Raw genomic sequence first — 27,541 nt, forward strand, 5'->3', positions numbered from 1 at the left:
CCTGTATTCTTGGAAAACTTCTGTCCAAATTCTAGGAAGAAGAACGCCTAAATAAACTAAGAATTGAAAGCCAAGGCTCCCCTGAAAGTAAGTTGCTCCTGGTGCTGTGGTTGTTACCAGTTAAGTAACGATAGAGATGGGGGTATGGATGGGTGCGATGTGGTAGGAGAGCTAATACTGTGTACACGAGGTATGAGGAATCCTTAATGTCCAGTGCTTATGCTGTGCATACCCACATCAGAAGCCTCCCTTTTACTGTTTCCCTTCTGTTTGGAGTCTACCATCATTTGAGTGCACCAAAGCTGGTAGAGCAGAATGGAAGAACCATAGTCTCCCGGACTGGCCTAATGTCAGGTGGCAGCAGGCCCTGCAGGTCCTGCATAACATGGAAATACTATGTAGGTCCAAGGCCACACTTTTTCCAGCTTGGTGTTTTTCTCCCAGTTGGGATCTTAAGGGCTGTTTCACAGATAAGTGGGGTTGTCAACCTCAAAAAAATCTATTCCTGTTTCTCTATGTCCGATCACTTATAAGCAAGAAGCTCTGCACGGTGTATTGTCCTCTGGGTGATACAGAGTAAATGCAGCAGCTCTCCATTAACCTGCTGTGTGGAAGCATGGTCGCCAGCCCTTGAGGGGTGGAGCCAATGAATTCATCAGAGCACCTGTTCTCTAAGAGCTTCCATTCCGGGGAGAGGACCATGAAAGTCTGTATAAAATGCATGCTGAAAAGCAAAATAAAAGGCTTTCTTTTGTCCATATGTTTTCAAGTTTTAGTGGCACTTCTGTGGCATGCTGTAGATAAGGAAGGGGAAAGTTTTAGAGTAGTTGTTTTCAAACTATGTCCCCTGGTCCCCAGGGGTTCCCAGGATGCTTAGGAGGGATAGCCAAGCAAGCAGGTCCACTTCAACCAGAATAGCTCTGCTTTTGTGTTTTATGTGTTAAGTTCTGAATAAAGTTTGTTTTGAAAAGGAAGCTTCATTGCTTTAGAAAAAGATTTGAACAACTACTCATTTAGAGGAATATTCCTTTAGAAAAACAAAGGAGGGCAGAAGATTAGTGGAGGTAAAGAATAAAGATTTGAGATTAAAATTAATTTTGAGCTTGAAAATTATTTGAAATTTAAGTTAATTTTGGGGGAATTTAGAAGGATACACTTTAAAACCATGTAAAAATGGTTACATATGGATTTTTGAAATGTTAGATAAATGCTTTCACTGTTTTATCTAAATTCATGATGTTTCCTGATAAAATAAGTTCTTTAGGATGGCGAAGAAAAAGCCTTAGTTAAGTGCTGTGAAAAGTCTGACTCTTTTGGGTCCTTATTACTAGATTGCTTTTGATGGATCACACTATTGAGTGTGGTCATTTGAGTATCAGCCGAGGGGTTATGTGCAAAATATCTGTAGCCTAGGAATAAATATGTAGCAGCAAGTTCTGAACTCCATAGCTCTTCTCTTGAGAATTATCCTTTCCTTTGCCCCACTCCCTGGACTCCACTTGATTCTAAGCTCCTTACTTCTTCCTTAACTCTGTAATTGGCTGTGTCTTCACGAGCCTTAGGCTGCAGATCAAATTAACGTTCCTTATCCTCCTGCCTCTCAATCTGTACTTTGCCTTCTTTGGTCATATCCTCATTCTTCCCGTCTTCCAAAGCCCAGAGCAGGCACCTTGCCATCTCCACTGACCTGCCTGCCTCCCACTTCCCTGGCTCAATATCATTTTCTCACCTTAATGGTTTCACAAGACAGCTACCTGTTCCTCTCTATCTTGTATTACGGCTTTCAGATTGTAAGTTCTTTGAAGGGACATCAAGTCTTAACATCTTTGAATCCCAGGGGTACCCCTCAGGACCTCTCACGTTGTAGGTGTGCAGTTGATGCTTGTGGATGCGTATGTGATCAAATGCCAGAATTCTTTTTTCGTTCTATTTCTGTTTCTCTGAGTTAGTTTGCCATACGTGAACTTCAAAAAAATTGCAAGAACAATTAAACTAGTTTATATGAAAATGACAAGAGCAGGAGCTAAGTAGCTTTATTTACCTTCTTCATTGCTTCCTAAGATGGCCATGCTTTGCCAGAAGTAGTTTTTCTTTTTTCTCCTTGGATTTATTATGTCTGTACATTCAAGCCATGAGGAGAAGGACTGGTAAAGACATACCTTGGAATGCGGTGTCTATGACTTTACGACTTTCTCTTTGGGCTTAGGAGCGCAGGCTGGTGCAGATCTGGGCCAGGTATCTGTTTGGGAGCTCAGGGCACCCAGTGCAAGAGAGGGGTGCAGTCATCCAGGTCTGCCCCACTCCCTGCTCCTGCTGCAGCTCTGCTTGTAATAGTTTCTTATCTTGCTTTGCTTTTCAGCTCTTACAAGCTTGAAGAAAGGATATCTGTTCATGTATAACCTCGTGCAGTTCTTGGGATTCTCCTGGATCTTTGTCAACATGACCGTGCGGTTCTTTATTTTGGGAAAAGGCAAGCACAAAATTTCAACACAAACTTTCCTTTTGCCAGTAGTTTAGCCTACTATCCACCGAAGGTATCAATAATACTCTACCTTAATAATAATAATAATAACCCCCCACGTTTGTGTGGCAACTTCCATGTCTCTGATTTCCCCTGGCCTTGTGAAACAAGCTGACTGGAGATTGTGTCCACTTAGCAAGTGAGGGAACAGGCTAAGAAATTGTCCCCATTCATACAGCTGGCCAGAGGTGCCTCTTGGGCTGCGTTCCTTTCTCTGTTCATGACATGGCAGTTCATTTATAACCAAATAAACTTATATGGTATTTATGGTGCCAAAGTTAATGCAAGTCCAAAAGGGATCTCAAAAAACAAAAACAAAAGGGATCTCACCCTTTGGGGACCTAAGTAGATTTTCAAAGGGGCTATTAACTTGTACATTTAACAAATTCGGGCAAAAAGTAAATGGCAATGGAAAATTTTTGAGAATGTGATCTAAAGTATTCTGAAATTGTATTGTGAACAACAAATAGGTAATAAAATTTGGAGTAGGAAAGGGTAATGGGAGAGCACTTTCTGTCTGATAGAAAGAATGATAATTAAAATGATGTAGCATGAGTATAAGAAGAGAATAGCCAATCGAGCAGATAAGGTAGTCCAAAAATAGCTCTTACATTTTATATATATACATATAAAATGTAAATAAATATATATGTACATTATATATATATATCAGTTATATGTACGATATAAAAGGAATCATGAATCAGTGGAAATGGAAATAGCCAATACATTTTTATTGGGTGGGAATTCTTTTTTTTCTTTTTTAAGTATTTATTTATTCATTCATGAGCCACAGAGAGAGAGACAGAGACACAGACCGAGGTTAGAAGCAGGCTCCATGCAGGGAGCTCGACGTGGGACTCAATCCTGGGTCTCCAGGATCACGCCCTGGGCTGAAGGTGGCGCCAAACCGCTGAGCCACCCGGGCTGCCCTTGGATGGGAATTCTAATAATGTTTCCAGGGAAAATTGGTTAGGTTTGGGTGCATGAGGGAGGCAAGGAATCTGACTCTTTTCCTCACATTGTATACAAAAGTAAATTCCCCTAGAGGATTTAAGAGTCTATGTCAAAGATTTAAAACATAACAGAAAAATCGAGTAAATGTTTATAAAAATTTCATGTTGGGGCAGCCCAGGTGGGTCAGTGGTTTAGTGCTGCCTTCAGCCCAGGGCGTGATCCTGGAGACCCAGGATCGAGTCCCACGGCAGGCTCCCTGCATGGGGCCTGCTTTTCCCTCTGCCTGTGTCTCTCTCATGAATAAATAAATAAAATCTTAAAAAAAAAATCTCATGTGGAAGGTTAAGGCTTTTTTTTTTTCTTAAGATTTTGTTTATTTATTCATGAGAGAGACACAGGCAGAGGGAGAAGCAGGCTCCCCACAGGGAGCTCAATGTGGGACTCGATCCTGGACTTCAGGATCACGCCCTGAGCTGAAGGCAGATGCTCAACCACTGAGCCACCCAGGTGTCCCAGAAGGTTATTACTTTCTAAGGTAAAAAAGGAGAAATCATAAAGAAAATAGGTTAATATATTTGACTACATAAAATATCTAAATTCCTATATATCTAAAAATACCTCAGCTAAGATAACACTAAAGATTAAAAGTATATTGAGGTTAGTAGCATGGGGATGAGGGTTGGTAGAAAATTGCAACAAATACTAACAAAGGTTGATTACCTGTAAAGAGTTTGTTACAAATTGATTTTAAAATTTATAGACTCTATGGAATAGATAAACAGAAGTCAGGTGCAGGCAGTTCCCAAGAGGGAAACTCTTTAATATACAGAAAAATGCTTAACTCAATAATGATGAAGGAAATAAAAATCAGATTTTTATTTGTCAGTTTTGCAAAGTTAAAGCAGTACCTAATTCAAGAAGACATATGCTAAAATAGACACACTGGTGGTCACTGGGAGGGTATAGAAGTACAATGACTCTTGGAAAATCATTTGGCAAAGCGTTTCAAGACACTGAACTGTTCGTCACTGATATCCTTGAAATTATAGTAACTGAAACTACAAAAAAAAGCTTTTTAAAAAACATACACATTTTGGCATTACTTATATTAGTGACAAGTTAGAAACTACCTAGATGCCCATCAGTGAGGGATTACTTTAGCATATTCGCTCAGTGGAATGTTGTGAAGCAGATATAAAGTACTTAAAGAGTTCATATAACATGGAGAAATACGATAGGCTAAAAAATAATATATCAATTTGTTCTTCCAGTTTCATCATATCATAAAAAGGGGAAAAAAAACTGAACCAATACATGTAAAAAGAGTGAAAAGAATTCATCATTCGAAAATGGTTTGGATGTGGGTAATTTAGAAATTGGTCCATATTTTGTACAAGAAATAGGAAAAATAGAAGTATAATTGAAAATACAAGCTCTGTTTAAAAAAAGAAAAATGTCCTATAGTCTATTTTATCTTTAGTCCTAAATTTTCCCATCTGAGGTTTGTAGTAAGTGAATTGTCAGTAGCTCTAGAGTCATTTCAAAGAAGTACATGTCATTTGTCCAGCCTTCTTAATGGCCTAGAATTCTGCAAAGCACCAGTGGCAGGCTAGTGAAGAACTTCTCAAATGCCTAGTGTCTGCAGATGAGTTACTTAAAAAAAGAAGGCAAATCTCCAACCTGTGGTTCTTATTACTGTGGATTGATCACAAGTTCCATGGAATGAATAGGGACACGCAAATACCTGATAATTTCATTTAACGTTGTTAGATTGATTCTCCGTGTACCTGTGCAAGCCTGCAGGCCATTAGGTGATCTGGTCCCAAAGCTCCTAAGTTATCTGGGTCATGTGTTTAAGCTGCTTGGATTTGTAATTTCTATTTTGGCTCTCAGCCCCTTACTAACCACCTTCTGGAATGGAGCTGCTGGTTTAATTCTTCCCTTACCAGTCCTCAGAAGACGTGATAAGGACCTGGCACCTGGTGCCTTGCACCCAGTTTGCCATTTGCGGTATTTCCCTTTTGAATGAAGGATGTTGGTAAATGGCAAATTCCACACATAGACTTCGTTTTTCATGTAAACATGTACTTGCTAAACTTCTTGCTGAGGAAACACTAGCAAACTCTTGGGCTTGTCTAGAAACTCTTGTTTGAGCTTACCAAGGTCTCTCAAGGAATACTAAGAGCCCAGGCGCTCTAATTTTATTTTTTAAAAAGATTGTTCCTGGGGCACCTGAGTGGCTCAGTGGTTGAGCATCTGCCTTTGGCTTAAGGCATAATCCCAGGGTCCTAGGATCCAGTCCTGCATCGGGCTCCCCGCAGGGAGCCTGTACCTCCCTTTCCCTCTACCTATGTCTCTGCCTCTCCCTCTGTGTCTCTCATGAGTAGATAGATAAGATTTAACAAAAATTAAATTAAAAAATTTTTTTCCAATTATAAAAATGTGTTAAAAATACAATGTGTTAATTACAGAAAAATCAGAAAACAAAGACTTAAACACTCTACTGTAATCCCATCTATGAGAGCAACAGATCCTTGGCACCTTGGTGTATATCCTTCCAACCCACAAAGCTTTCTCAGGAGCAAGGAACAATTCCTGATATGGAATTGTGAGATTAAATGGGAGATCGTTTTTAAGGATTTCCATGTATACTGTCCAGACAGAGTATACTGTATTATACTACCACATTATAGTATCTCTCCTCCCATTGACATATGAGTGCCTTTTACTGCTTAAAACAGTTTTTTTGTTTTCAAATTATAAAAGTAAACATGGTGATTTAAGCTAATTTGGAAAAAGGGGGAAACCAGGGTAGAGGTGTGGGGGGAGAGAAGAGGAGGTGAATAAGCCATTGTCCATCACTATTAATATAGCCATACATTTCCTTTTAGTTTTTCTCCTGCAGTAAGAAATTATTATTATTATTATTATTTAAAGATTTTATTTATTTATTCATGAGAGACACAGAGAGAGAGAGAGGCAGAGACACTGGCAGAGGGAGAAGCAGGCTCCATGCAGGAAGCCCGATGCGGAAATCGATCCCGGGTCTCCAGGATCATGCCCTGGGCCGAAGGCAGTGCTAAACCACTGAGCCACCCCGACTGACCTTTTTTTTTTTTAAGATTTAGAAATTATAATCCTACTGTGTGTGTCCACAATTTTCTGTCTGGTTTTAAAAGCAAAATTATAAGCATTTTGTTAATAAAATTCTTTGTAATTATCATTTGAGAAATTCAGCATCTATGCCTGAATCTCATGAGACAGGGATGTAAACTCCTAGCAAATCCACGAGATCTAATTTTTGTTCAGCACATGCCAAATCTTAAGTCACAGCTTTGTGTTTTCCCAACGGGAGGTCTTCATTTTTCAAAGATTTATCTGAGGAGAAATGACACACACCTTAATGTGAATCCCCTTAAAATGGACACCAGAATTTCATTGATAATGTTGACAAAAAGATTTGGTTGGGATTTTATCTTGAAATGGGAGATTTAAAATTGAGAGAATAAGTTGTTTTTATCTTATATGTAGCAAAATCTAAGTTGCCATTGTAATTTTGCATTAATTCTTCCAAAGAAAAGAATTCATCTAATTCTGAACTAAATTACTGTTGGAATTTTTCTGTCAAAATAAATGATAACACTATAAACCGTTCTTCATTTCGCATTTGACTTTGTAGCAGGATAGTAGAGCAGATCATTTTTGCAAAAATATTTAGAGGGCTTCTTTAAGTTTTTTTTGCAAGGGCCTCTTTTATTCATCTGATGTTTAAACCAGACCTTCTGGGGACTCCTACAAATGTCATCTTTGTTGGTCACTGGCCTAACTGTGCCAGGTCCTTGGGGCCAGTCCTTGTATTTCATAGGCAGGGAGCCAAGAATCCTAAACCTTGTGCACGGTGAAGGCAGGCCAAAAGATTGTCCTGCCTGCAATATCAATAGTACCTTGGTTGAGAAACATGGCAAGAAGAATGTAGGAGTGCAGGGTGCCAAGTAAGGATCAGTATGAAAAGTAAAGGATTTTATTTTATGGTCCGCTCACAGCTGATACTGCAATCGCTGATGTTCCTATAAGCAATAATTGTCATTTAAAATCATTACATAATATTCCATGAAGTAACTCTACTGTAGTTTACTCCAACTTTCTATATGCTTAGGTATTCAGACAAACACTACTTTAATATACTTGGGAAAAATGCTTCGGAGAAAGACTTTGTTCCTGAGAAACTTTTGTGGATTTTTTTTTTTTTTTCATTTTAGATTTTGTAGTTAGGATAGATTCTTAAAATAAGAGTTATTAAGATGAAATATGTAAAATGCAAATAAAGTTTTTGAAAGTTTTATTCACTACTTTTAGACCTCTGCGTTTATTTATGATTGTACAATTTTGAGATTTTCATAGGCTAGATTGCATTCAGTATATGTGCTATAGTTTAATTTTGAATCCAGTGAGATAATGGATCTGACCAGACTAATCTCCGGCCTGTTACATTGGCTTTTCAGTTTATAGTAACTGAAGGAAGTCTAGGTATGCTTTCTTTTCCTTGCCTTTTATTTATTTTTATTTATTTATTTTTAAGATTTTATTTATTTATTCATGAGAACACACACACAGAGAGAGAGAGAGAGAGAGAGAGAGAGGCAGAGACACAGGCAGAGGGAGAAGCAGGCTCTATGCAGGGAGCCCGACGCGGGACTTGATCCCAGGTCTCCAGGATCACGCCCTGGGCTGAAGGCAGCGCTAAACAGCTGAGCCACCGGGGCTGCCCTTTCTTTGCCTTTTTTTTTTTTTTAATTTTATTTATTTATGATAGGCACACAGTGAGAGAGAGAGAAGCAGAGACATAGGCAGAGGGAGAAGCAGGCTCCATGCACGGGGAGCCCAACGTGGGATTCGATCCCGGGTCTCCAGGATCGCGCCCCGGGCCAAAAGCAGGCGCCAAACCGCTGCGCCACCCAGGGATCCCTCTTTGCCTTTTAAAATGAGAAGGACATAAGGGTTTATGTGTTAACTTTCTAATAACTAATAGAGTTCACTATTCATGACCTCACAGGCTTGTTCCCACCGGCTTAGTTTGGAGAGTAAACTTGAGTCTGACTGGCTGTTTATTATACTTATCTTTAAATTCCTTCCATGCAAGGAGGTATCTAGTTTGAGAAATAATTCTGTTAGAATTTGCTACTTGACTTACGCTTTATTTTTGTTTTGGGTTTTTTTTTTTACTTACCCTTTTAAAAAAATATTTGAATTCAGCTTGCCAACATATAGTATAACACCCAGTGCTCATCCCATCGTGACTTACCCTTAATGTATCTTTGTCCCATAGAGTCCTTCTATGACACATTCCACACCTTGGCCGACATGATGTATTTCTGCCAGATGCTGTCAGTTGTGGAAACTATCAATGCAGCAATTGGCGTCACTAAGTCACCAGTGATCCCTTGTCTTATCCAGGTACTGAACAGTTGACCTCAGATGTCAGTATTTAGTAGGTATGCTGTAATTAGCTGAGAAGTCTCAATGCATAAAAATCTCTCTTTGCACAGGAGTAGCATGGTTTTCTCTGAACAAGGAGGAAAACTCAAAGCCCAGGGATATTTTCCAAAGTAGACTTTTACCATTTCCAGTCTGGTTGGTTTGTTTATAACATCTTAAAATCACAAAGTTATAAAAAGGCTTTAAGATGAGGGGAACCTGATTCTCAAGCAGAAGCAGAAAAACTTACCCACAATCTTTTCAGGTAGAGATGTGCTTGGTCTGCTCCCAGCTTGAGTAGGTGAAGGCAGTGCAATCCTAGGAGCTCTTTGCACTTTGGGCTTTCTTCCATATATGCAGGGGACTCTTTTGACTGATATGGGGATTCCCCCCTCCCTCAATACATCTGTATTTTCTAGTATTTGGAAGATTGCTATCAGGAACAGGGCATCAAAGTCTTTTAACTTCCTTGCCCTATTTCCTCACCATGAGATTATATATTATTAAATCCCACCTACCCAGACTCAGGGGGAAATAGGTGATTGCTGGTTAGTCTCTTCTGGAGTATTCTTTCTATAGTTCTACACTTCTCTGGTACATCAGCTTTGGCATTCTGATAGTATCAATGACATGGGTAAAGGGTGATTGTAACCCTTGTTACTCCTGGGTTCTCTGTTCTTGGATAGAGAGGCTGTTTTGTTCAGTCTAAAAAATCAAAGAGGATAAGTGAGTGACCCACTCATGTGGAATAGTATTTTTTGTAGATCAAAGGGTAGTGCAGGTAAGCATGAAGCTAGAATTTCTAGGGTGGAGTGGAAGGGAGGGGTTCAGTATCATCACAGCGCATGGCTCCGGGGAGTGCCATTCATGTAGAATGCAGCGTGAGCCAAGCCTCCTGGTGTTGGACAGCACCACATGTGCCAACATGGATGCGTCTTGGAAGCATAACAACAGTAAGAAACAAGTCACAGAATAATACGATCTATTTCAGAAAGTTTAAAAACAGAGTGAAAAAAAACCAGGCAAGAGTGAAACAGGATACTATTTAGAACTACGTACATAAGCAGTAAACCTATAAAGGGAAGCAATGGAATGGAATGGTTAACACAAGATAGTAGTTACTTATGGGTGACTGCCACACTGGTAACGCTCTGGATCTAAACTTGGGGTCTGCAGACACAAGTGGGCTTCTGGCAGCGTTCTTTAAACTGCATCTGAATGTGTGTGAGCATTTTTGAAAATACGCTATTTGTGATGATATATTTACACACATATACACAGTCTATTCAGAAAGACGGCTTTGGGTACTTTAACTTGCTCCAAAACTGGAGCAGAAGCTTAACTAGCTGAGCTCAGCCTTTTTCTTTTCTTTTTAAAAAGATTTTGTTACTTTTTAATTTTTTAAGTAATCTCTACCCCCCCCTCCCCCCAATGTGGGGCTTGAATTCACAACCCTGAGATCAGGAGTTGCCTGCTCCACCGACTGAGCCAGCTAGGCAGCCCTCAGTTTTTTTCTATTTACCTTGAATTTAGAGGCACTAGGTTTTAGGTAATGCATTTATATAGTTTTTGTAGAATATATATTTAAACTTTTTCCTCTCTTGTGGATTCTTTTAATAGCTTCTTGGAAGAAATTTCATTTTGTTTATCATCTTTGGCACCATGGAAGAAATGCAAAACAAAGCTGTGGTTTTCTTTGTGTTTTATTCGTGGAGTGCAGTTGAAGTTTTCAGGTGGGTAGAAATGCCAGCTTGGTAGTTTGAATGCTTCTCCCTCTTCTGGAGCAGCTCTTTTCTGGAGGGAGTTTTATTTGGAGTCTCATTTGGTTTGAGATTAAGGTTCCGTGAGTGGAGACCCCTGCTGCATCTGTGTGCTCTGCAAAGATGAGGCATTTTTTTGTTTTGTTTTGTTTCTAAAGATTTTATTTGAGAGAATAGAGGGGCCACAAGGAGGGGGAGGTGGCGGGAGAGGGAGAGGGAGAAGGAGGCTCCCCGCAGAGCAGGGAGTCTGATGTGGGGCTTGATCTCAGGACCCCAGGATTATGACCTGAGCTGATCGCAGATACCTAACCAACTGAGCCACCCAGGCGCCTGAGCCACGTTTTTTGTTTTGTTTTGTTTTGTTTTTAAAGCAGTCATTAGATCATAGATGGTACCAGCCTGGGCATTGGCGAGCAGAGGGAGGGAGTCAAGAGATGCAGAGAAAGGAAAGACCCATCTTACCCTTCAGGATCATGCTGTTTTGTTGGAAAGAGGACTCATCCACATGGGAAAATTTTGAAAGGGGAAGAAATGTGGAGAGAGTAGGCAGGTTAGATGGAACCAGTGAAGACCAGCCTACTAGAAGGAATGATGGAAATATATCTTTTACTACAAGATTACTGAAGTTTGAATCAACCCCTTATCTGAATCTGCCATTCTCAGTCATCAGTAGGAGAAATATCTTTAACAACAACAACAACGAAAATATCTAATTAAAAGTAGAGGTATATTTTTCTCTACCCGACCATACATATTCCATTTCTTTTTTGGTCAGGTGGAACAAGGGTTTTGCAGACTGACTCCTCAACTCTGGGTTTAGAGATATTTTGGCAACGTTAATAGTTGAGAGGGAGAAGAGGCGGGAGCAGCCCTAGATTGTGTCTCAACTGTGCTCTGAATAGTATCCTGTATACCCTCTAATCTACTAATACAGAGGTGAAAGAGATTATAAAAACTTAATATTAACTCTGGGAAGAAAAATTTCTTTTTTGTGTTACCTCTTTTTTAAAAAGAGTGTATCTACTTCTAGGTTAGGAGTCTTTTGTATACTTTAATTTTGATTTTTTTTTTTTTTTTATTTTTAAGTGGGAGAAGGGCAGAAGGGAGGAGAGAGAATCTTAAGCAGACTCCACACTCAATCTCATGACCCTGAGATCATAACCTGAGCTAAAATCAAGAGTGACACTTAACCAACTGAGCTACCCAAGGGCCCCATATACTTTGATGACCTTCCTTTATCCAGAGATAAATTATCAAGGTGTCTGTCATCCTTACCTACTTAGAACATAAATCAGAACTTAAAAAGCAAAGAGCTTTTGAACATTCATTCCATATACTGAACTATTCCAAAGACGGTTCCTTTACGACCTAAACTTAGTCTGCCATCAAAGAGAGTTCACATCCACTGAAAATTGGGAGAAGAGTGTGATGGGAGTTTGTGAGTAGACAGCCCGGGACTGTAATTCTGTTCTGAAGAAGCCGTGTGTGGCTCATTGTGAAATTAGTCTTCTTGAATGATGCTCTAGGGTTGCATTGAGGACCTGAAGTAGCTTTTCACATCTGAATTCCTTATTTTCAATAGGTACCCCTTCTACATGCTTTCCTGCATTGACATGGATTGGAAGGTGCTCACTTGGCTTCGTTACACTGTGTGGATCCCCCTGTATCCTCTAGGATGTTTGGCAGAAGGTACTTTCTGTTCAGCACTAGGTTTTATAAGCTTGGTTCCAAAGGATAGCTGAGCTGATAGGCCAAAGCTTGCTTCCTTCCTCTGCCAGCCTTAGTCGGATATACGGGTGTTAGACTTTTTAAGAATTTCTTTCTGTGGCTTCCTTCCATAAAACTCCTGGTACTCCGACTATTCCAGGGAAATAGCTCATTTTTGTAAGGTTTGGAAGCTGGGTGTTCATGTATTGCATGCTTCCTATTTATATGGTAGAGTTTTCCAAAGCAGGTTCTCACAATGACTTCATTTTATTCTAACAAACACCTAGTGAGTGAGGCAGGTAGGGATTTTTCTCTCCCATTTTATAGAATAGAAAACCATAAGCTCAGTGCTATCAAAATGGATGTTACAAACAAACAAACAAAATGGATGTTCCTCCTTCATCTTGTCAGCTTGGAGGCTCATCTTTTGTAAAAACTAGGGAGAGAAATGAAACAGGTACCAAGAGGGAGGAAGCATTTTCAGCACAGCCGGAACCGAAACTAGGGTGGGGTGGGGCGCGGGTGGTTAGAAGCTTCTCTCACTAGATGGTACTGTATTTCATTTGCTTCTGACAAGTTCTTGTTTCTGCTTTCAGCTGTCTCAGTGATCCAGTCAATTCCAGTATTCAACGAAACAGGAAGGTTCAGTTTCACATTGCCATATCCGGTGAAAATCAAAGTTAGATTTTCCTTTTTTCTTCAGATTTATCTTATAATATTATTTTTAGGTAAGTATTGGCTTTTCCCTGTTACTTCTTAGAGGATAGAGTTAAATGACTCAAAGTTTTCAAAGCCTTTATTAGGATTGTTATTTCCAGAAGAGTAGTATAGAGTTAAAAAATATTATTTTGTAAAACAAACCCATGAGGAGAATATGCTATGTATTTCTTCCAAATCACCAGTGGGTGAGTTTATATTCTTGGCATGCTCTCGGTCACTGGGAATGTACCATATCTCATGTTTAAAACAATGTAAGAAGCTCTTTAGAAGTAGATTAAGAAGCATATTTTAATTTTACTAATTTTATGACACATTGCTTATCTAAAGTGTTCAGAGGTTATTGTATAATACCACTGGCAGCAAAGAAGGAAGAAGGCAGCCAAGGCCTCTGAGCAGCCAAGAGATGTCATAAAGCTTCCATCTAATAATAAGGCCCCCCCTGCTGCTCATGTAAAACCTGCTTATATGTTAAGTTACTTTGATATAAAATCTCAGATCTTTGCCTTAATTCCTAAAAACTAAGAACTAAAAGAAGTAAACCTAATTATTGCAAATATGAGAAATTTAAAAGCCTTCCTGACCATAAGGACTGTTTTAGATGAAGTTCTAATGCATTTAATATAATTTACATATTTCTCTCTGTTTTAGTTCATAGAAATCTTAAGGTAGCCCTAATTAAGTAGGACTGTCTGGTCTTCTAGCAACAGGCTATGACAACAGATAGTATGTTAGTTATCTACTGCTGTGGTAACAAATTATCCCAAAACTTAGCAGCTTAAGACAATGAACACTTATTATCGCATATGGCTTCTGAGGGTCAGAAAGCAGCCTAGCTGGGTGGCTCAGAGTCCCTCCTGAGGTCTCTGTCAGGGGCTGCGGTTTCTGCAATCTTGACTGGGATTGGAAGATCTGCTCCAAGCTCACTCATGGAACTGTGAACAGGAGGCTTCAGTTTCTTGCCACAGTACTTCTCCATGTGGCTGCTCGGGACATGGCTTCCCGCAGAGCAAATGGTTTGAGGGCCAGAAGCCACACTCTTCATTTTTTGCCTTTAAAAAAAATGTATTTTTTTGTAGAAATATATTTGACATAAAATTGTGTAAATTTAAGGTATACGTGTTGATTTGGTTCATCGATATATTGTAATGATTACCATTGTAGACATGATTTGCACCTTTATCAGGTCCATACTGCCTTCTATCCCCTCATCTCAGAAGTGACATATCACCACTTTTGCCATATACTGTTGGTTACACAGTCCTACCTGGTACAGTATGGGAGGGGATACACAAGGGTAGGAGATACAGGAGGTAGGATCACTGGGGACCATCTGGCTAGCTGCCCCAGTGAGAGGAAGACCATGGAAAGTATATCCAAGAAACTCAGTGGTCTTGATCATTTAGGACTGGGGGACAAGAGACCCACACCCTTAGGAGCCCCTTAGGGTACCAGCACATGGCAAAGCACAAGTTAAATACTATACATTATGGGTATAGATCATCTGCCAAAGGTTGGTTGGTTGGTTATTTATTTATTTATTTATTTGCTAAAGGTGAAATTTTATTCAATTTCTCCTTCTTTTCTATTTCAGAAAGGGTTTATTTCAGAAAGATTTCTAACCAGAAAATGCTAAAATGTTTGGCTCTTGAAGGGAGTATGCTTCAGTTTGGAAAATGCACTTATTAAAAGAGTTCTTTACCTCTATTACTGGATAAAGCTAGTGTTACTGCAACTAGGCTCCAGGAGGTGTGCATACTGAATGTGTTCAAGAGGAATAAGTGTATTGGAAGGACCCTTAAAATACTTTACTAGAAAAGTTAGGGTAATATTTTAATGTGCATTAACCCTAGTGCCTTTTCTTCATTTTGTATACTCCAGTTTACAAGGATGTATATTCATATTGCTTTTGACCACAATGTAGTTTTTCTTATTCTTTAGAATGAAATAAATTTCAAATTTGTGTAATTTAGAAGTACACTCAGTTACATTAGCATATAGATCAAAGTGCTTTTGTAAACATAACATTCTCTCATTAGTAAGCCTGTAAATTGTGTTGTTAACCTTCTTGTACAATGAGGAAACTGAGGTGGGGCTAAGCCGCAGAACTTGTTAGTGGTCAAGTAGGATTAAAAGTTTTTTCTGAAAAGAAAAAAAAAAAGTTTTTTCTGACTCTGAAATCCTGCGATTTTTCTAATTTACTTCCTAGAAAAGTGTTTTATACCTTTAAGACTGTTGCTTAATACAGGTTATTGTGTAGCCTTGAATCAAAAATTGGGTTGTTTTTATTCAGATTTATATATTTCATTTAATGTAAATCTTAACCTTGAAAGAAAGAACAAAGGAAAACTGAACTCTTATTAATGAGATGTTTAGAAGTGAAGTATACTGATGTCTGTAGCTTACAGTGAGATACATCAAAAATGAGATGGCAATGGGTAGGCGATAAAGTGAATATAATAAAAAGTTAAAGTGTAGATCTAAGTGTTGGTTTACTGTACACTATGATTGAAAATTTTCATATTAGAATACGGGAGAAGAGGAAATAGTAAACCCCCTGGGGACAAAGTGAGTGGTCTCTAGTGCACTGACGATAACTTGTTCAGAGTTTACAATTCCTGAGCACCCTGCGGTAGTAAGCACAGTGCTGTGGGGATAAGGATAAGCAGCCATCTGGAGATAGTCCCTGCCACAGAAGCTTCTGGTTATAAACATAGACCAAGATGCCCTCGGTCTTTTCCCTTGGTCCCTCATTGTCTTTTTTTTTTTTTTTTTTTCTTTTTCAGGGTTGTACATAAATTTCCGTCACCTTTACAAACAGCGCAGGCGGCGCTTTGGACAAAAAAAGAAAAAGATCCACTGAAAAGAGAGATTTAGATGATTTCTTGCCAGTTTGAGCCTAATCTATAATTCTTACAGTTTTACCTTCTTGTACTGATGTAAAAGTTTTTTTAAAGTTAAATGATTAAATTCTCAGTGAGGCTATATATATATTATCCTTTTCTCCAGTAACATTCCTGAATATCTGTATTATCTTAGTGTAATACTTGCATGACATGGATTCCTGATACCTGATGACAGGTTTGTTCTTGTGTGTTCCATTAATGACAACAAAAGACTCACTCAGCCCTACCCCCATGTACTCCTTGTCCTGTCGCTGTCACATGGGCCAGAGATCTTTCTTCAGTGCCCTAACCCTACCAGGTACTGGCCATTCTCATAGCTGGGATTTGTTCATTTCAGCGGTTGCTTGTGATAAAAACAAGCACTGTTGCCTGTGAAAGTGATTCAGGCAGGACCTTACACATTCTGTACCCAAGAGGTGACTTGTGAAGTGGGGTGGCCTTGATTTTTTTTGAAAATCAAGTTTGACTTAGGCACTTCTAAAACATTTCTGAGTCTGAGTGGGGCCAGAGAACACAGATTACTTCTGATCATCTTTTGGCTTCTAACACCACCTGATAGGACAGGGCTTACCTGTGTGCACACTGAGGAGGCACAGAATGGGGAGAAACCAGTCAGAACCTTGGGAACACCATGATCACCTACTTCATTCCGAGCTAAGTCAGAACTATTTTCAACACTAAAGATGGAACATTAGTTTAGAAAACCGTGAGATTCTAAGAGTTCCAAACCCAAGTGGGCTACAGGGTGTCCGAAGGGTTCACCTGGTAGGTAGTAACAGCTGCTGGCAGTGCAGCCTGTAGCAACCTGGGAGCGGATGAAACACACCTACAAGACAGTCGTGAAACAGTTTTCTTCCTTCCTCTGCCTTGGCTGAGTCCATTTACTTGTATACCTGTCAGAGTGACGGGCGGAACGGACCGCAAAAACCCCTGCCTTTGTTCTGTTGTTTCACTCATCTGCTCTCAGAGAGTGAAATCAGAGTAAGAACTCTGGCTGGAGGAGCTTAACAAAGCTTCCTGGCGGGAAACCCACCAACAGAGAAACTGAAAGGTCGACATTGTAAAGTTTTCCCATTGTCAAAAACATTGTTTGCTCTACTACATTCCAAGTAAAATATGTGTTAGAAGTGATGCTTGTATAAACGAATTTAAGAGCACGAGAGCTTTCTGTTCTGCTATTCCTATTGTCCTCGGGGGAAAGGAGACTCCGTGAGTTGTGCTCTTTCTCTGGGCCCGACATGGGAATGTGGGTTTGACCTAAAAACATCTGACTAGCACAGGTTGGCTGTTTTTTTTCTTTTCTTTTTTTTTTTACGAGTTCATTGCACTGACGGGTACTTTGCATGTCTGTAACTTCTGTCAACATTTGTTTGTGTTAACTTCTGATGTTCTTTCAACTGACTTTGTTTACTTGGCCAGATCAGCTTTGCAGCACATGCTGCATCTTTGTGGCAGAGTCCTGTACTCTTAGTGATTGTTCTAAACTTCTTTATTGCTGTCTGAGAAAGCAAAAGATTGTGTATTTCTATTAAACATTTACAATCAAAATCCTAATAGCTTGTGTTTACAGATCATTTAGTCTGAGAGGTTGTCAAGCTGTCAATGAGAAAGTCCTTTGTTCAGACAAAATAGTAGATAGCCTGGTGAAATGTTGAACTCAGCATGTTAAAGGGTTGCTTCAGTTGAGGCCAGGAAATCCAGAGTGATCTGAAAAGCACTGATGACGGAAAACTCGGAGAAGTTACGTGACTTGCCAACGTTACGAAGCTAGCTAATGGATTGGTACCGAAGCTAGCTAATGGATTGGTACCGTTTCCACTTGGGTGGAGCCTGGCGCAGACAGAGACCTAACCAGAAACAGGGATGTCCGCATGGAACCCAAGGAACTCAGGATTTACGAATCTGGCCACTTAGGAAGCTGAAATTACATTTAGATGATAGGACAGGCTGAAAGGCAAGGACCCATTAGTTTCCCAGGGAATCTGTTTTATAGAAAATGAAGTATTTTATTTTCATCAAAAAACAGAACAAAACTTGAAGCAACAGGAATCATTTTACACATTTCTGGTTGCTGTTGAAAAGTCTGTATGTCAAGACATACCAAAAGCACCAAAGGGTTATTACCATCAAGGTTTTGCCCGAGTTCTAAGGTTCTGAAACTTGATAGTGTTGGGCTTGTACTTAGCAAATCCCAGACGATTTGGGCTGCTCATTCCAAGGACACAAGTGGGAAAATATCCAAGTGGTTGGGAGAGGAGAGTGAGAAGAGCCTTTCAGGAAGCCAGAGAACCCTCGCTGATTAGGTTTCCTGAGAAGTGGGGAGAGCTCTGTGCTCATCAGTCTTTTAAGTTTCTCAGGAGATGTGCTCATCATGAGAGCAACAGTGGATTTCTGGGCTTAAAGACTCAGCCCCAGAAAGCATAGGTCAAAGCCCAAGCAGCCAAACACCCTTTCAGAACCCTCCTCAGGTTCGAGCAGTCACTGAAACTCAGAAGCCAATACTTCTGAGGCAGCCTCGGAGGGTCTTTAGGTGGTTTTTACAGAGGTGAACGAATTGGAAAGTTTTTACCCCCAAGTCATTTTCACCTGTCCTGAAAAAAAGGTTCCCATAGTCAGGTTCCCATAGTCAGCGTCACATCCTTTCAGCACTGCTCCCAGAGAAGTCTGTGTGCAACGGTGTGATGTTGTGCTCATAGCCGGCATACTCGGAGGTGCCGGTACTGGCCAGCTTGAGCTGCTGCGCGGCATGGGTCAGCTGGAATGCGGCGTCTGGGTGCGCTGTGTCGGGCAGCAGTGTGCACTCCCTTTCCAACATGTCAGCCACCCCTTTTAGCAGATCCAGGAAACCAAATGCCAGGGCAGCCTTTCGTAAACGGTTTAGCTCCTGAAACAAGATCGAAAACCCCCACCAGTGTTTACGAAATGCATTTTCCTTATCACATACTTACCAAGTGCTCTCAACTCAGTAAGTTTTTCTGGATCCCCTAACTTAAGTGAGCATTTTTATAGGAGAATAAATGCTTGTAGAGATGCCAGTAACAAGAGTGTGATGACACGATGGGAGTTCCTCTACAGGTGATCAGAAAGCTGGCTGGCTGAGACACAGGTGGTCATCACCACAGCTGATAAGCACTTACACCAAACACGAGACACTTTGCACACATTTCATTCACTCATAACTCTCAAGTGAACGACTTTTCCTGTTACTCAGGCATGGAAAAGGCTAGTCCCAAACCTCAGGGGCTCTGAACCCTCTAACCTCCTTCCTGACTGGGCCAAACAACAATGAACATGTTTGGTGGAGGTTCTGAAAGATTCAAGAAGTCTGACCTGAAAGATTTCACAAAAAGAAGGGTCGGGTAGTGGATGGAAACTGAAATTCAAAAAGCCCCGTCAACCACTTAGCAGTGCAATCTAGGCCAATTGTGTAGCCTCTCCAGGTCTTAGTGGTCTCATTTACAAAGCAAGAAGGATGGCCTCCTCCTCGTCCACTGTAGGGGCTGACGCAGTTGCCTGGCTGAGGCCCTTCCACATCTGATAGTGGGATTGTATACAGCCGGAAGTGGGCTTTCTGACCATCTCGCTACTATCATCTGTTAGCAAGAGAAAAGTTCAGCAGAAGGCCAAAGTAGGAGTATGCCTTCTTGAGTAGACAGTTGACAAATGTGTGGAGGCAAGAGAGGGACTACCCCCAAGGAGTGGTCACAAGGGGCCATGTACATTATGGGCTTCACGGGGAGGGAGGGCATGGCCGCCAAGCAGCTCTAGTTTGAACTCTGATTAAGGTTGCTCTTGCTTGATTTCACCAGCTTGCCACATAATTAGGTTTGAAGACAACAGTGACATAAAGATAATGAGATAACACCCAAAGTAGCACGTATGTTCTCCGGAAGGGATGCTAGCCTGAGGGAGGCTGTGTGCGCCGTGAACTATTAGCAGCTGGGCCACAACTGACAACACAGCATACGTCACACACCACTTAATTTCATTTCAACCAAACACTAGATGGAAAAGGAAGAAACAAGGTGTTTCCTTAAATGCACCCCCAACTCCACTCACTAGTTATAACTTTATTCCCTCCGCCAATAGTTCTGGATTAGTTAGGCAGGTTTCCGGAGGGCCATCGTTATCCAATTCATAAAAGTACAATTTTAGTAGTCCTTCCTGGAAGCAGCTACTTGGGTGGGTAAGAATGTTCTGAGAAATCATCATCCCAGGAGGTCATCCTGGTTGCCTGGGGTTGGACTAGATACTCAGAGTGATGAGGAGAGTTCAGGGCTGGCCCACAGGTTCTTCTGACTTCTTCCTTCAGTCACTCACAGCAGCACCAATAAAGAGGAGCCCTTGTGCACAAAATCAGGTCACTTAAATACTTCCAATTCTTGGATTTTAGGGCAGTGGTGGACCTATCACTTCTACTGACTTTATCAATGAAAACACTGAGGCATAAGCCAAATATTTCTAACTGCTGTCCGTGTTCACTCTGCTATCACATTCTCCGACGATTGAGAACCATTTATTTTTGGCACACATCCCAGAGCCCACCCTCTTCCACTATAATTCGGATAGTCTCACCTTATAGAATGTCTGTGTTTTTTCAGGTAGTTTCCTTGCATTTCTTAAAATCTTCTGTACATCTGTCTATCAAAGGTAAAAAGATTTCAACAGTAAGATTTTGCAGTCAAAGGGGAAAGAATACAAAAGAATGGCTCTAAATATTTAGCGAAATGAAAATGGGAACAGAGGTACAGTGTCAGAGGATCCCTTCTGAGTTAATGTCACTATTCTATTCAAATTAGTAAAGGACCTCCCTCCTTCAAAATGTTTGATGATAATAAATCCCCTAGTGACAGAAATGAACTTGTCCCACAAAAATACATCCAATTAAACCCATCCATCTATAGCCAACTGCTTTTTTGGTCAGGGTGCCAAGACCATTCAATGGGGGAAGGAACAGTCTCTTCAACAGATGGTGCCAGGACAGGTGGATATCCACATGTAAAAGAATGAAGCTGGACTCTTCATACCATGTACAAAAAAAATAGTTCAGAGACCTAAATGCAAGAGTTAAAGCTACAAAAACTCTTAGAAGAAAACATAGGTGTAACTTTTCATGACCTTGGATTGGTAATGACTTCTAAGTTATGACAATAGCATAGCAACAAAAGAAAATTTTTGGCAAATGTTCTTAGCAGCATTATTCACAACAGTCAAAAGGTGGAAACAATCTGAATGTTCACCAACTGAATGAATGGGTAAAGAAATGTGGCCATCATAAAGAATAAAGTAGTGATCTATGTTACATGTCTGAATGTTGAAAACATTATGTTAAGTGAAGGAACCCAAAGACAAAAAGTCACATATTTTATGATGCTACTTATTTATTAAAGATTTGATTTGAGAGAGTGAGTGAGTGAGAGACAGCACAAGCCAGGAGGAAAGGCAGAGGGAGATTCCAATGTGGAGCTTGATCCCAGGACCCTGGGATCATGACCTGAGCTGAAGGTAGACACTTAACCAACTGAGCCACACAGGCACCTCTATATGATGCTGTTTATATGAAATATCTAGAATAGGGCAAATCCATAGAGTCAAGAAGCAGATTTATGGTTGCCAAGGGCTGGGGGAAGTTAGGAATGTAGAGTGACTTGCTTAATGGGTACAGGGTTTCCTCCTGAGGTGATGAAAATGTTCTAGAACTACCTAGTGATGATGGTTGTATAACATTATGATTGTACTAAATGCCACTGAACTGTATACTTTAAAACGGCTGAAATGATCACTTTTATGTGTTTTTCACGAAAAAAAAATATACCCAGACCAAAACAAAATTTAAAAATAATTTAAGAAAAATTCAGCTTTCCTTCTGACAGGGAAGTACTAGGGTCAGGGATGATAGGAAAGAGAGAATCTGATTTGCCAACAAAGTCCTATCCCCTTAGCCATGGCAGGATGAGTTCAGTTTCTGTGGTAAGGGGGCTACAAGAAACCGAACCATCAACAGAAGCTACTTCCCTTATTAGATGACCTACCTCTTCTTGTTTGGCTTAGGCTGGACTCATTGGAGGAATAAAGAAAAAAAGATGGTGCTCAAATGAGAAAAAAGGCTCTAAAAAGGGGCACCTGGATGGCTCAGTTGGTTAAGAAGCTGCCTTCAGTTCAGGTCATGATCCCAGGGGCCTGGGATGGAGCCCTGCATCAGGAGCTTGGGGGAGCCTGCTTCTCTCTCTCTCTGCCCCCAACCCCCAACCCATGCTCGCTCTCACTGGAATGCTCTCTCTCAAATAAGTAAAAATCTTTTTTTTTTAAAGGCTCAAAAAGTAATTTTTAAAAATAGGTAGAAATGACTAAGTCAGTGGAAGGAGAAATATCACTGAGTACTTTGCTTGAAAGCAGCATACCTTGATAACAGTATAACTTAGTTTTCCATAAAGATGTTTTTATGCAATTAAGGTGTAATGCCATTGCTTGGGTTCTACATGGAGAAAGAAGAAATAACCCAACAAAGATTTTTACATCCTTCTTAAAACTGCTGTTAAAGATAAAAGCCATTACGTCAAGGCCTCACCATGTCAAAAATTTTACACTGAAAATGCCAGGAAAATGTGTCTCTCTAGAATTGACATGCTTCCTTTTATCAGACAAGAAAAATCATATAACCCTACATGTAGTTTTCCTGACCCGGATAGCAGGAAGCTGAGAGGCAAATTGCTCAAATACAATTATCATTTCCCCTTGGGTTCCTGGCACAACCGTCTCCCCTCTTGCTCTAGCTTTTGTGCTGCTCTAAATTTTTAAGAAGTGATTTTGCTGTATACATGTTTTACTGTAGGCCACCTCAAATTCTTTTTGGAAATAATGACAAACATTGGAAGTTATTGAATTACTAAGTATCAAATGAAAGGAAAATCAAATCAGATGTCTGCCTGCCTGCAGAATTCCTCCCCCTGCCCCAGCAGGAAGCAACGTGAATGGTCATGTTACCTGCAGGCCACTGGGTTTGATCCAGACAGTCACATTCTGGGCATAACTGCGTTTGTTTTTGGGCTGCAGGGGGAATGGGCTCTTATTGTCATCCTCTCCATAAGGATTTTCTTTAGCATCTTAAAAGAAAAAGACATTCTTGAAATGACATCTGGTAAAACATAATCAATTACATTTCCAATTAGGCTAGCTCTTCAAATCATTCAATCTTCTACATCCTGTTATTTCCCTAATTAAGAAAATCCATTCACTTCCCTCAGGTTAGGGAACCAGTTCTCAACAGAAAGCCACTGATGCAGGAGACTAAACAATCAACTGAGGCCCATGTAGGTGAAAAAACAAATTAATGTTTTTGAATAGACATACTTCACTTACCTGCTTTATGAACTGAGGTCAGAAAGAATAAAACCATTACATGCAATGATTCTAAAGTACATTATTTTAAAAAATTCATAAACACACATAATACAATTCTATGTAGTCTAGTCCAGTGCTTTCCAACAGAATTTTCTACAATGATCAAATGGTAGTCACTGGTCCATGCGGCCACTGAACACTTAACTTGTGGCTAGAGGAACTGGATTTTAAATTTTACTCATTTTAACTTAAATAGCCTCAGGTATCTAGTGGTGACAGGACTGGACAGCATAAGTCTAAACACAGAAAATTCCAGAGGAAAATTTTATGTAGTTACATTAGGAAAAAGGCAAGAGAAGAATTACTTTCTTGGTGAAAATACATCCCATGTATCATGGCATATTAGTTATTGCTTTCAAAGATTTAAAGCCAGGTTTTTGTTTTTATTTTTTTAGCCATGTGAATAAATAAGGTTTTCTGTTTTTCTGCTTCCTGAGCCAATGAAACTTTGCCACTTATATCTACTGGCTAATTTTATCCTGATCACTACCACCTTCTGGGGTAGACAGAGCCGGATCATTTCCCCAACAAGTTTAGGGAGCTTAAATCCCTTGCCCAAATATTCATGTGGGCAACTAGAATTAACCCCGTTTCTCTGAGCCAGAAGCTCTCTAACCCCAATTTGGCCACTAATTTAAATGTTTTCTACTGGCGCCTCCTCCCAGCCCCTCCAAAAAGTATCAGCCCAGCTTTCCAGACTTATTTCCACAAATACTTGCACATATATAAACCTTTTTTAGCCAGGCCAAGATCCCAACAGTCTTTTTCCACGCAGCACGTTTATTTCCAACTTTCCTGTCACTACTTCTGTTATTTCCCTTGTCTGGAGTGCTCCATTCTCTCATCCACTTATTCCCTTACTTACTTGCTCACTCATTAGCTGTACTAAGTCCCCACTAGCAGCAAGCACTCCACTAGAAGTGTGGATGGAGAAGATTTTTTTCTGGACTCAAGGAACTTACAGAATAAAGAATATGTATTAAGTTCCAAACACTTTATATATACACCTTGTTTCCTTACAGCAACTCTAGTGGGGGGTAGATATTATTGGTCCCATGAAAGATGGGAACTGAGGCTCAGAGAGGCTGGATGTTCACAGGCTTCACAGTCACTCAGTGGGGCCTGCTTGCAAAGGCAATGCTTTTTCTACCACTCAACACCACTGTTCCTCACATACCCAAACTTATATTCCAGGTCCAGATCTTATCCCACCTTCTCCATCAAGTTGTCCTAAGTGTTCCTGGCACACAGTACTTTCTCTAGACCCTTTTCTACTATAGCACTCAGTATCAGTATCAAACTTTTCAACATCTAACCCCAGTCTATCTTGTATTGTCTCTAGTTATTTGGAGCCTATATGTGGTAACTGGCTTGACAGACAAAAAATACTGCATTTATGAAAAAAGAACAGGAGATCTTAGACATAAGAGGTATGATAGCAGAAATTTTTAAAACTTGCAAGATAAAGCTGAAGATACTTTACAGAAATTAGAACAAAAAGAAGAAAATGGGAAAATGGGTGGAAAATAAGAAAATTATACAAAAATTGTAAACAGATGTTTTGGAAAGGGACAACAAAGAAAACAGAGAGGGGAAAATAAAAAACACGATTCACATTCCCAGGACTGAAGAACATGAACTGTCAGGTGGAAAGGCCCAGTGAATGCCCAGCATGATGAATGAAGAGACTAACAACTAAGTACATCATTCTGAAAATCCAGAACACGAGGACACAAAGAAAACCCCTCTGGGAGAGCAGAGGAAATACAGATCCAGGTCAAAAAACTGGCAGCATGGGATTAGACTCTCAGTAGCAACACAGGAAGCCAGAAAAGAAAAACAGAACTATGCATTAAAACTCTAACTAAGGTAATGTGATTCCCAGCCCAGCACTCAAAACCCAACTGAACTACCAATACAGGTATTTCCAAATATACAAGATTTCAAATACTTATGTCCCATGTACCCTTTTCTCAGGTGGAGTCACAAAACAGGAGAGCCACAGGAGAGATGGGAAGGGAAAGCCTAAAGAACCAAGTCTACTTAAGAAACAAGAGGAAGGGAAATGACTCTAAGGGGAAAAAAAGAAGATTGACAAAAATGCCTGAAGAAAGTATTTTACTTAGGGGGGAATTATGGCAAGTATACAGAAAAGAGCAAAGAAAAGCAAAGACACAAAAGAAAGTAAAGAGAAGGCCATGAGAGAGCCCAGAGGGGAGGGCTGGGTGCCCTCCTCTGCTGCTGGTCACCCCCACAGCCTGCTTGCCCCGCTCTTTCCTGGAGTCTCTGAGGAACCTCAGTGTCTTCCAATACAGCCTTCCTTTTAACAGAAGTTAGAAGACAGCTGACCTTTGAACAACATGGTTGTAAACCGTATAGGTCTACTAATACACAAAACTTTTCCCATAAATACAAATACTGTAAATGTATTTTCTCTTTGTTAGGCTTTTTAAAATAATATTTTCTCTAGCTTTCTTGATTGTGAGAATGCAGCATATAATACATATAACATACAAAATATCTGTTCATCAGATATTGGGTAAGGCTTATGGTCAACAGTAGTCCCTTACTAGTTAAGTTGTGGGAGAGTTAAAAGTCATAACCCCCACATTATTCAGGAGTCAACTGCACATTTATCTTGCCTGCTAGAAAAAAGAAAAAAATATCTTAAAAAAATAATAACTGGTGCAGAGAACAAAGAGTTGCAAAACAAAATGTAACTCAGTGTACCACATGGCTTAGTCATAAATAATGTTCACATCATCTAACAAGGACAGAATACTGCTTTACCCAAAAAAGAACACTGTAACCACACTGGAAGGATAGAAGAAGGGAAAAATGTGCTTCTTGGGTGGGTGGGTGGGGATGGTGAAGCTAACAGAGCTAAGCAGTCAACCTTAAAAAATAAAAAAGGACATTTAAAATGGAAAAAAAAAACCCAATACTTATATTATTTATAAATGTAAATACCAAAACAAAACCTCCCACAATTAGAAGTTGTAAGTGGTTGTTTCTAGGAACAGAATGAGAAGTAGGAAGGATAGCTATAAACAACCATACTGTTTTGCATGCCTTGGTTTGACTAAAAATAAATAATACATACAAGTTCTTTGACATTGGCCATGGAAAAATTTTTCTAGGTATGTCTCTTCAAGCAAGGGAAATGAAAGCAAAGTAAAGCTACTGGGAGGGAGTACATTAAAATATAAAACTTTTGCACAGTCAAGAAAATCATCAACACAACAAAAAGGCAACCGATTGAATGGAAGAAGACATTTGTAAGTGATATATCCAGTAAGCAGTTAACATCCAAAATATCTCAAAAGCTTCTACATTCAATACCAGAAAAACAAATAATACAATTAAAAAATAGGCAGAGGACCTAAATAGACATTTTTTGGGAGACATGCAAATGGCGAGCAGACACATGAAAAGATGCTCAACATCATTGATCATCAAGGAAATGCAAATTAAAATCATAACGCAATATCACCTTATACCTATCAGAATGACTAAAATAAAAAACAAAAAATAGAGATGCCTGGATGGCTTAGTCAATTAAACGTTAGACTCTTGGTTTGGCTCAGATCGTGATTGTGGGATGGAGCCCTGTGCTGGGCTCCCTGCTCAGAGAGGAGTCTGCTTGAAAGACTCTCCCTCTGCCCTACCCTCACATACACACACACACTCTAAAATAAATAAATCTTTAAAAACAATCAAACAAAAACAAAAAATGAGTATTGACCAGGATGTGAAGAAAAAGAAACCTCTGGTTCCTTGAGCAATGTTGGTGGAAATACAAATTAGTGCAGTCACTGTGGAAAACAGTATGGAGGTCCCTCAAAAAATTAAAATAGAATTACTATGTATGATTCACTAATTCCACTACTGGTTATTTACCAAAGAAAATGAAAACACTAATTTGAAAAGATATATGCACCTCTATATTTACTGCAGTGTTATTTACAACAGCCAAGGTATGGAAGCAACCCAAGAATTCATCTATAGAAGGATGGAAAAAGAGAAGGCGTGTGTATTTATCTACACAATGGGATATTATTCAGCCATAAAAAAGAATGAGATCTTGCCATTTGTAA

At 39.9% G+C, this 27,541-nt stretch overlaps 2 protein-coding genes across 9 annotated transcripts in view; one reads left to right on the top strand and one right to left on the bottom strand.

Moving 5' to 3' along the window:
- Positions 1-17,597, top strand: part of HACD3 (3-hydroxyacyl-CoA dehydratase 3) — a 39,171-nt gene extending 21,574 nt beyond the window's left edge. The window contains exons 5-11 of the mRNA XM_026009149.2: positions 36-87; positions 2,360-2,470; positions 8,805-8,932; positions 10,574-10,686; positions 12,296-12,402; positions 13,017-13,148; positions 15,924-17,597. Of these exons, the coding sequence (XP_025864934.1) occupies positions 36-87; positions 2,360-2,470; positions 8,805-8,932; positions 10,574-10,686; positions 12,296-12,402; positions 13,017-13,148; positions 15,924-16,000 (720 nt within the window). The 3' untranslated portion in view covers positions 16,001-17,597. The remainder of the gene's footprint in view (positions 1-35; positions 88-2,359; positions 2,471-8,804; positions 8,933-10,573; positions 10,687-12,295; positions 12,403-13,016; positions 13,149-15,923) is intronic.
- Positions 17,598-18,028: 431 nt separating this feature from the next.
- The window catches only part of INTS14 (integrator complex subunit 14), a 33,133-nt gene continuing 23,620 nt past the window's right edge, over positions 18,029-27,541 (bottom strand). For all 8 annotated transcript variants that reach the window (XM_072738839.1, XM_072738842.1, XM_072738840.1 and 5 more), the window contains 3 exons: positions 23,028-23,146; positions 20,619-20,684; positions 18,029-18,927 (listed from right to left, as the gene is read on the bottom strand). In XM_072738839.1, coding sequence (XP_072594940.1) covers positions 18,676-18,927; positions 20,619-20,684; positions 23,028-23,146 — 437 coding nt within the window. In that variant the 3' untranslated portion in view covers positions 18,029-18,675. The remainder of the gene's footprint in view (positions 18,928-20,618; positions 20,685-23,027; positions 23,147-27,541) is intronic.

The sequence above is a fragment of the Vulpes vulpes genome, chromosome 15, assembly GCF_048418805.1.
Source record: "Vulpes vulpes isolate BD-2025 chromosome 15, VulVul3, whole genome shotgun sequence".
Classification (NCBI taxonomy): Eukaryota; Metazoa; Chordata; class Mammalia; order Carnivora; family Canidae; genus Vulpes; species Vulpes vulpes.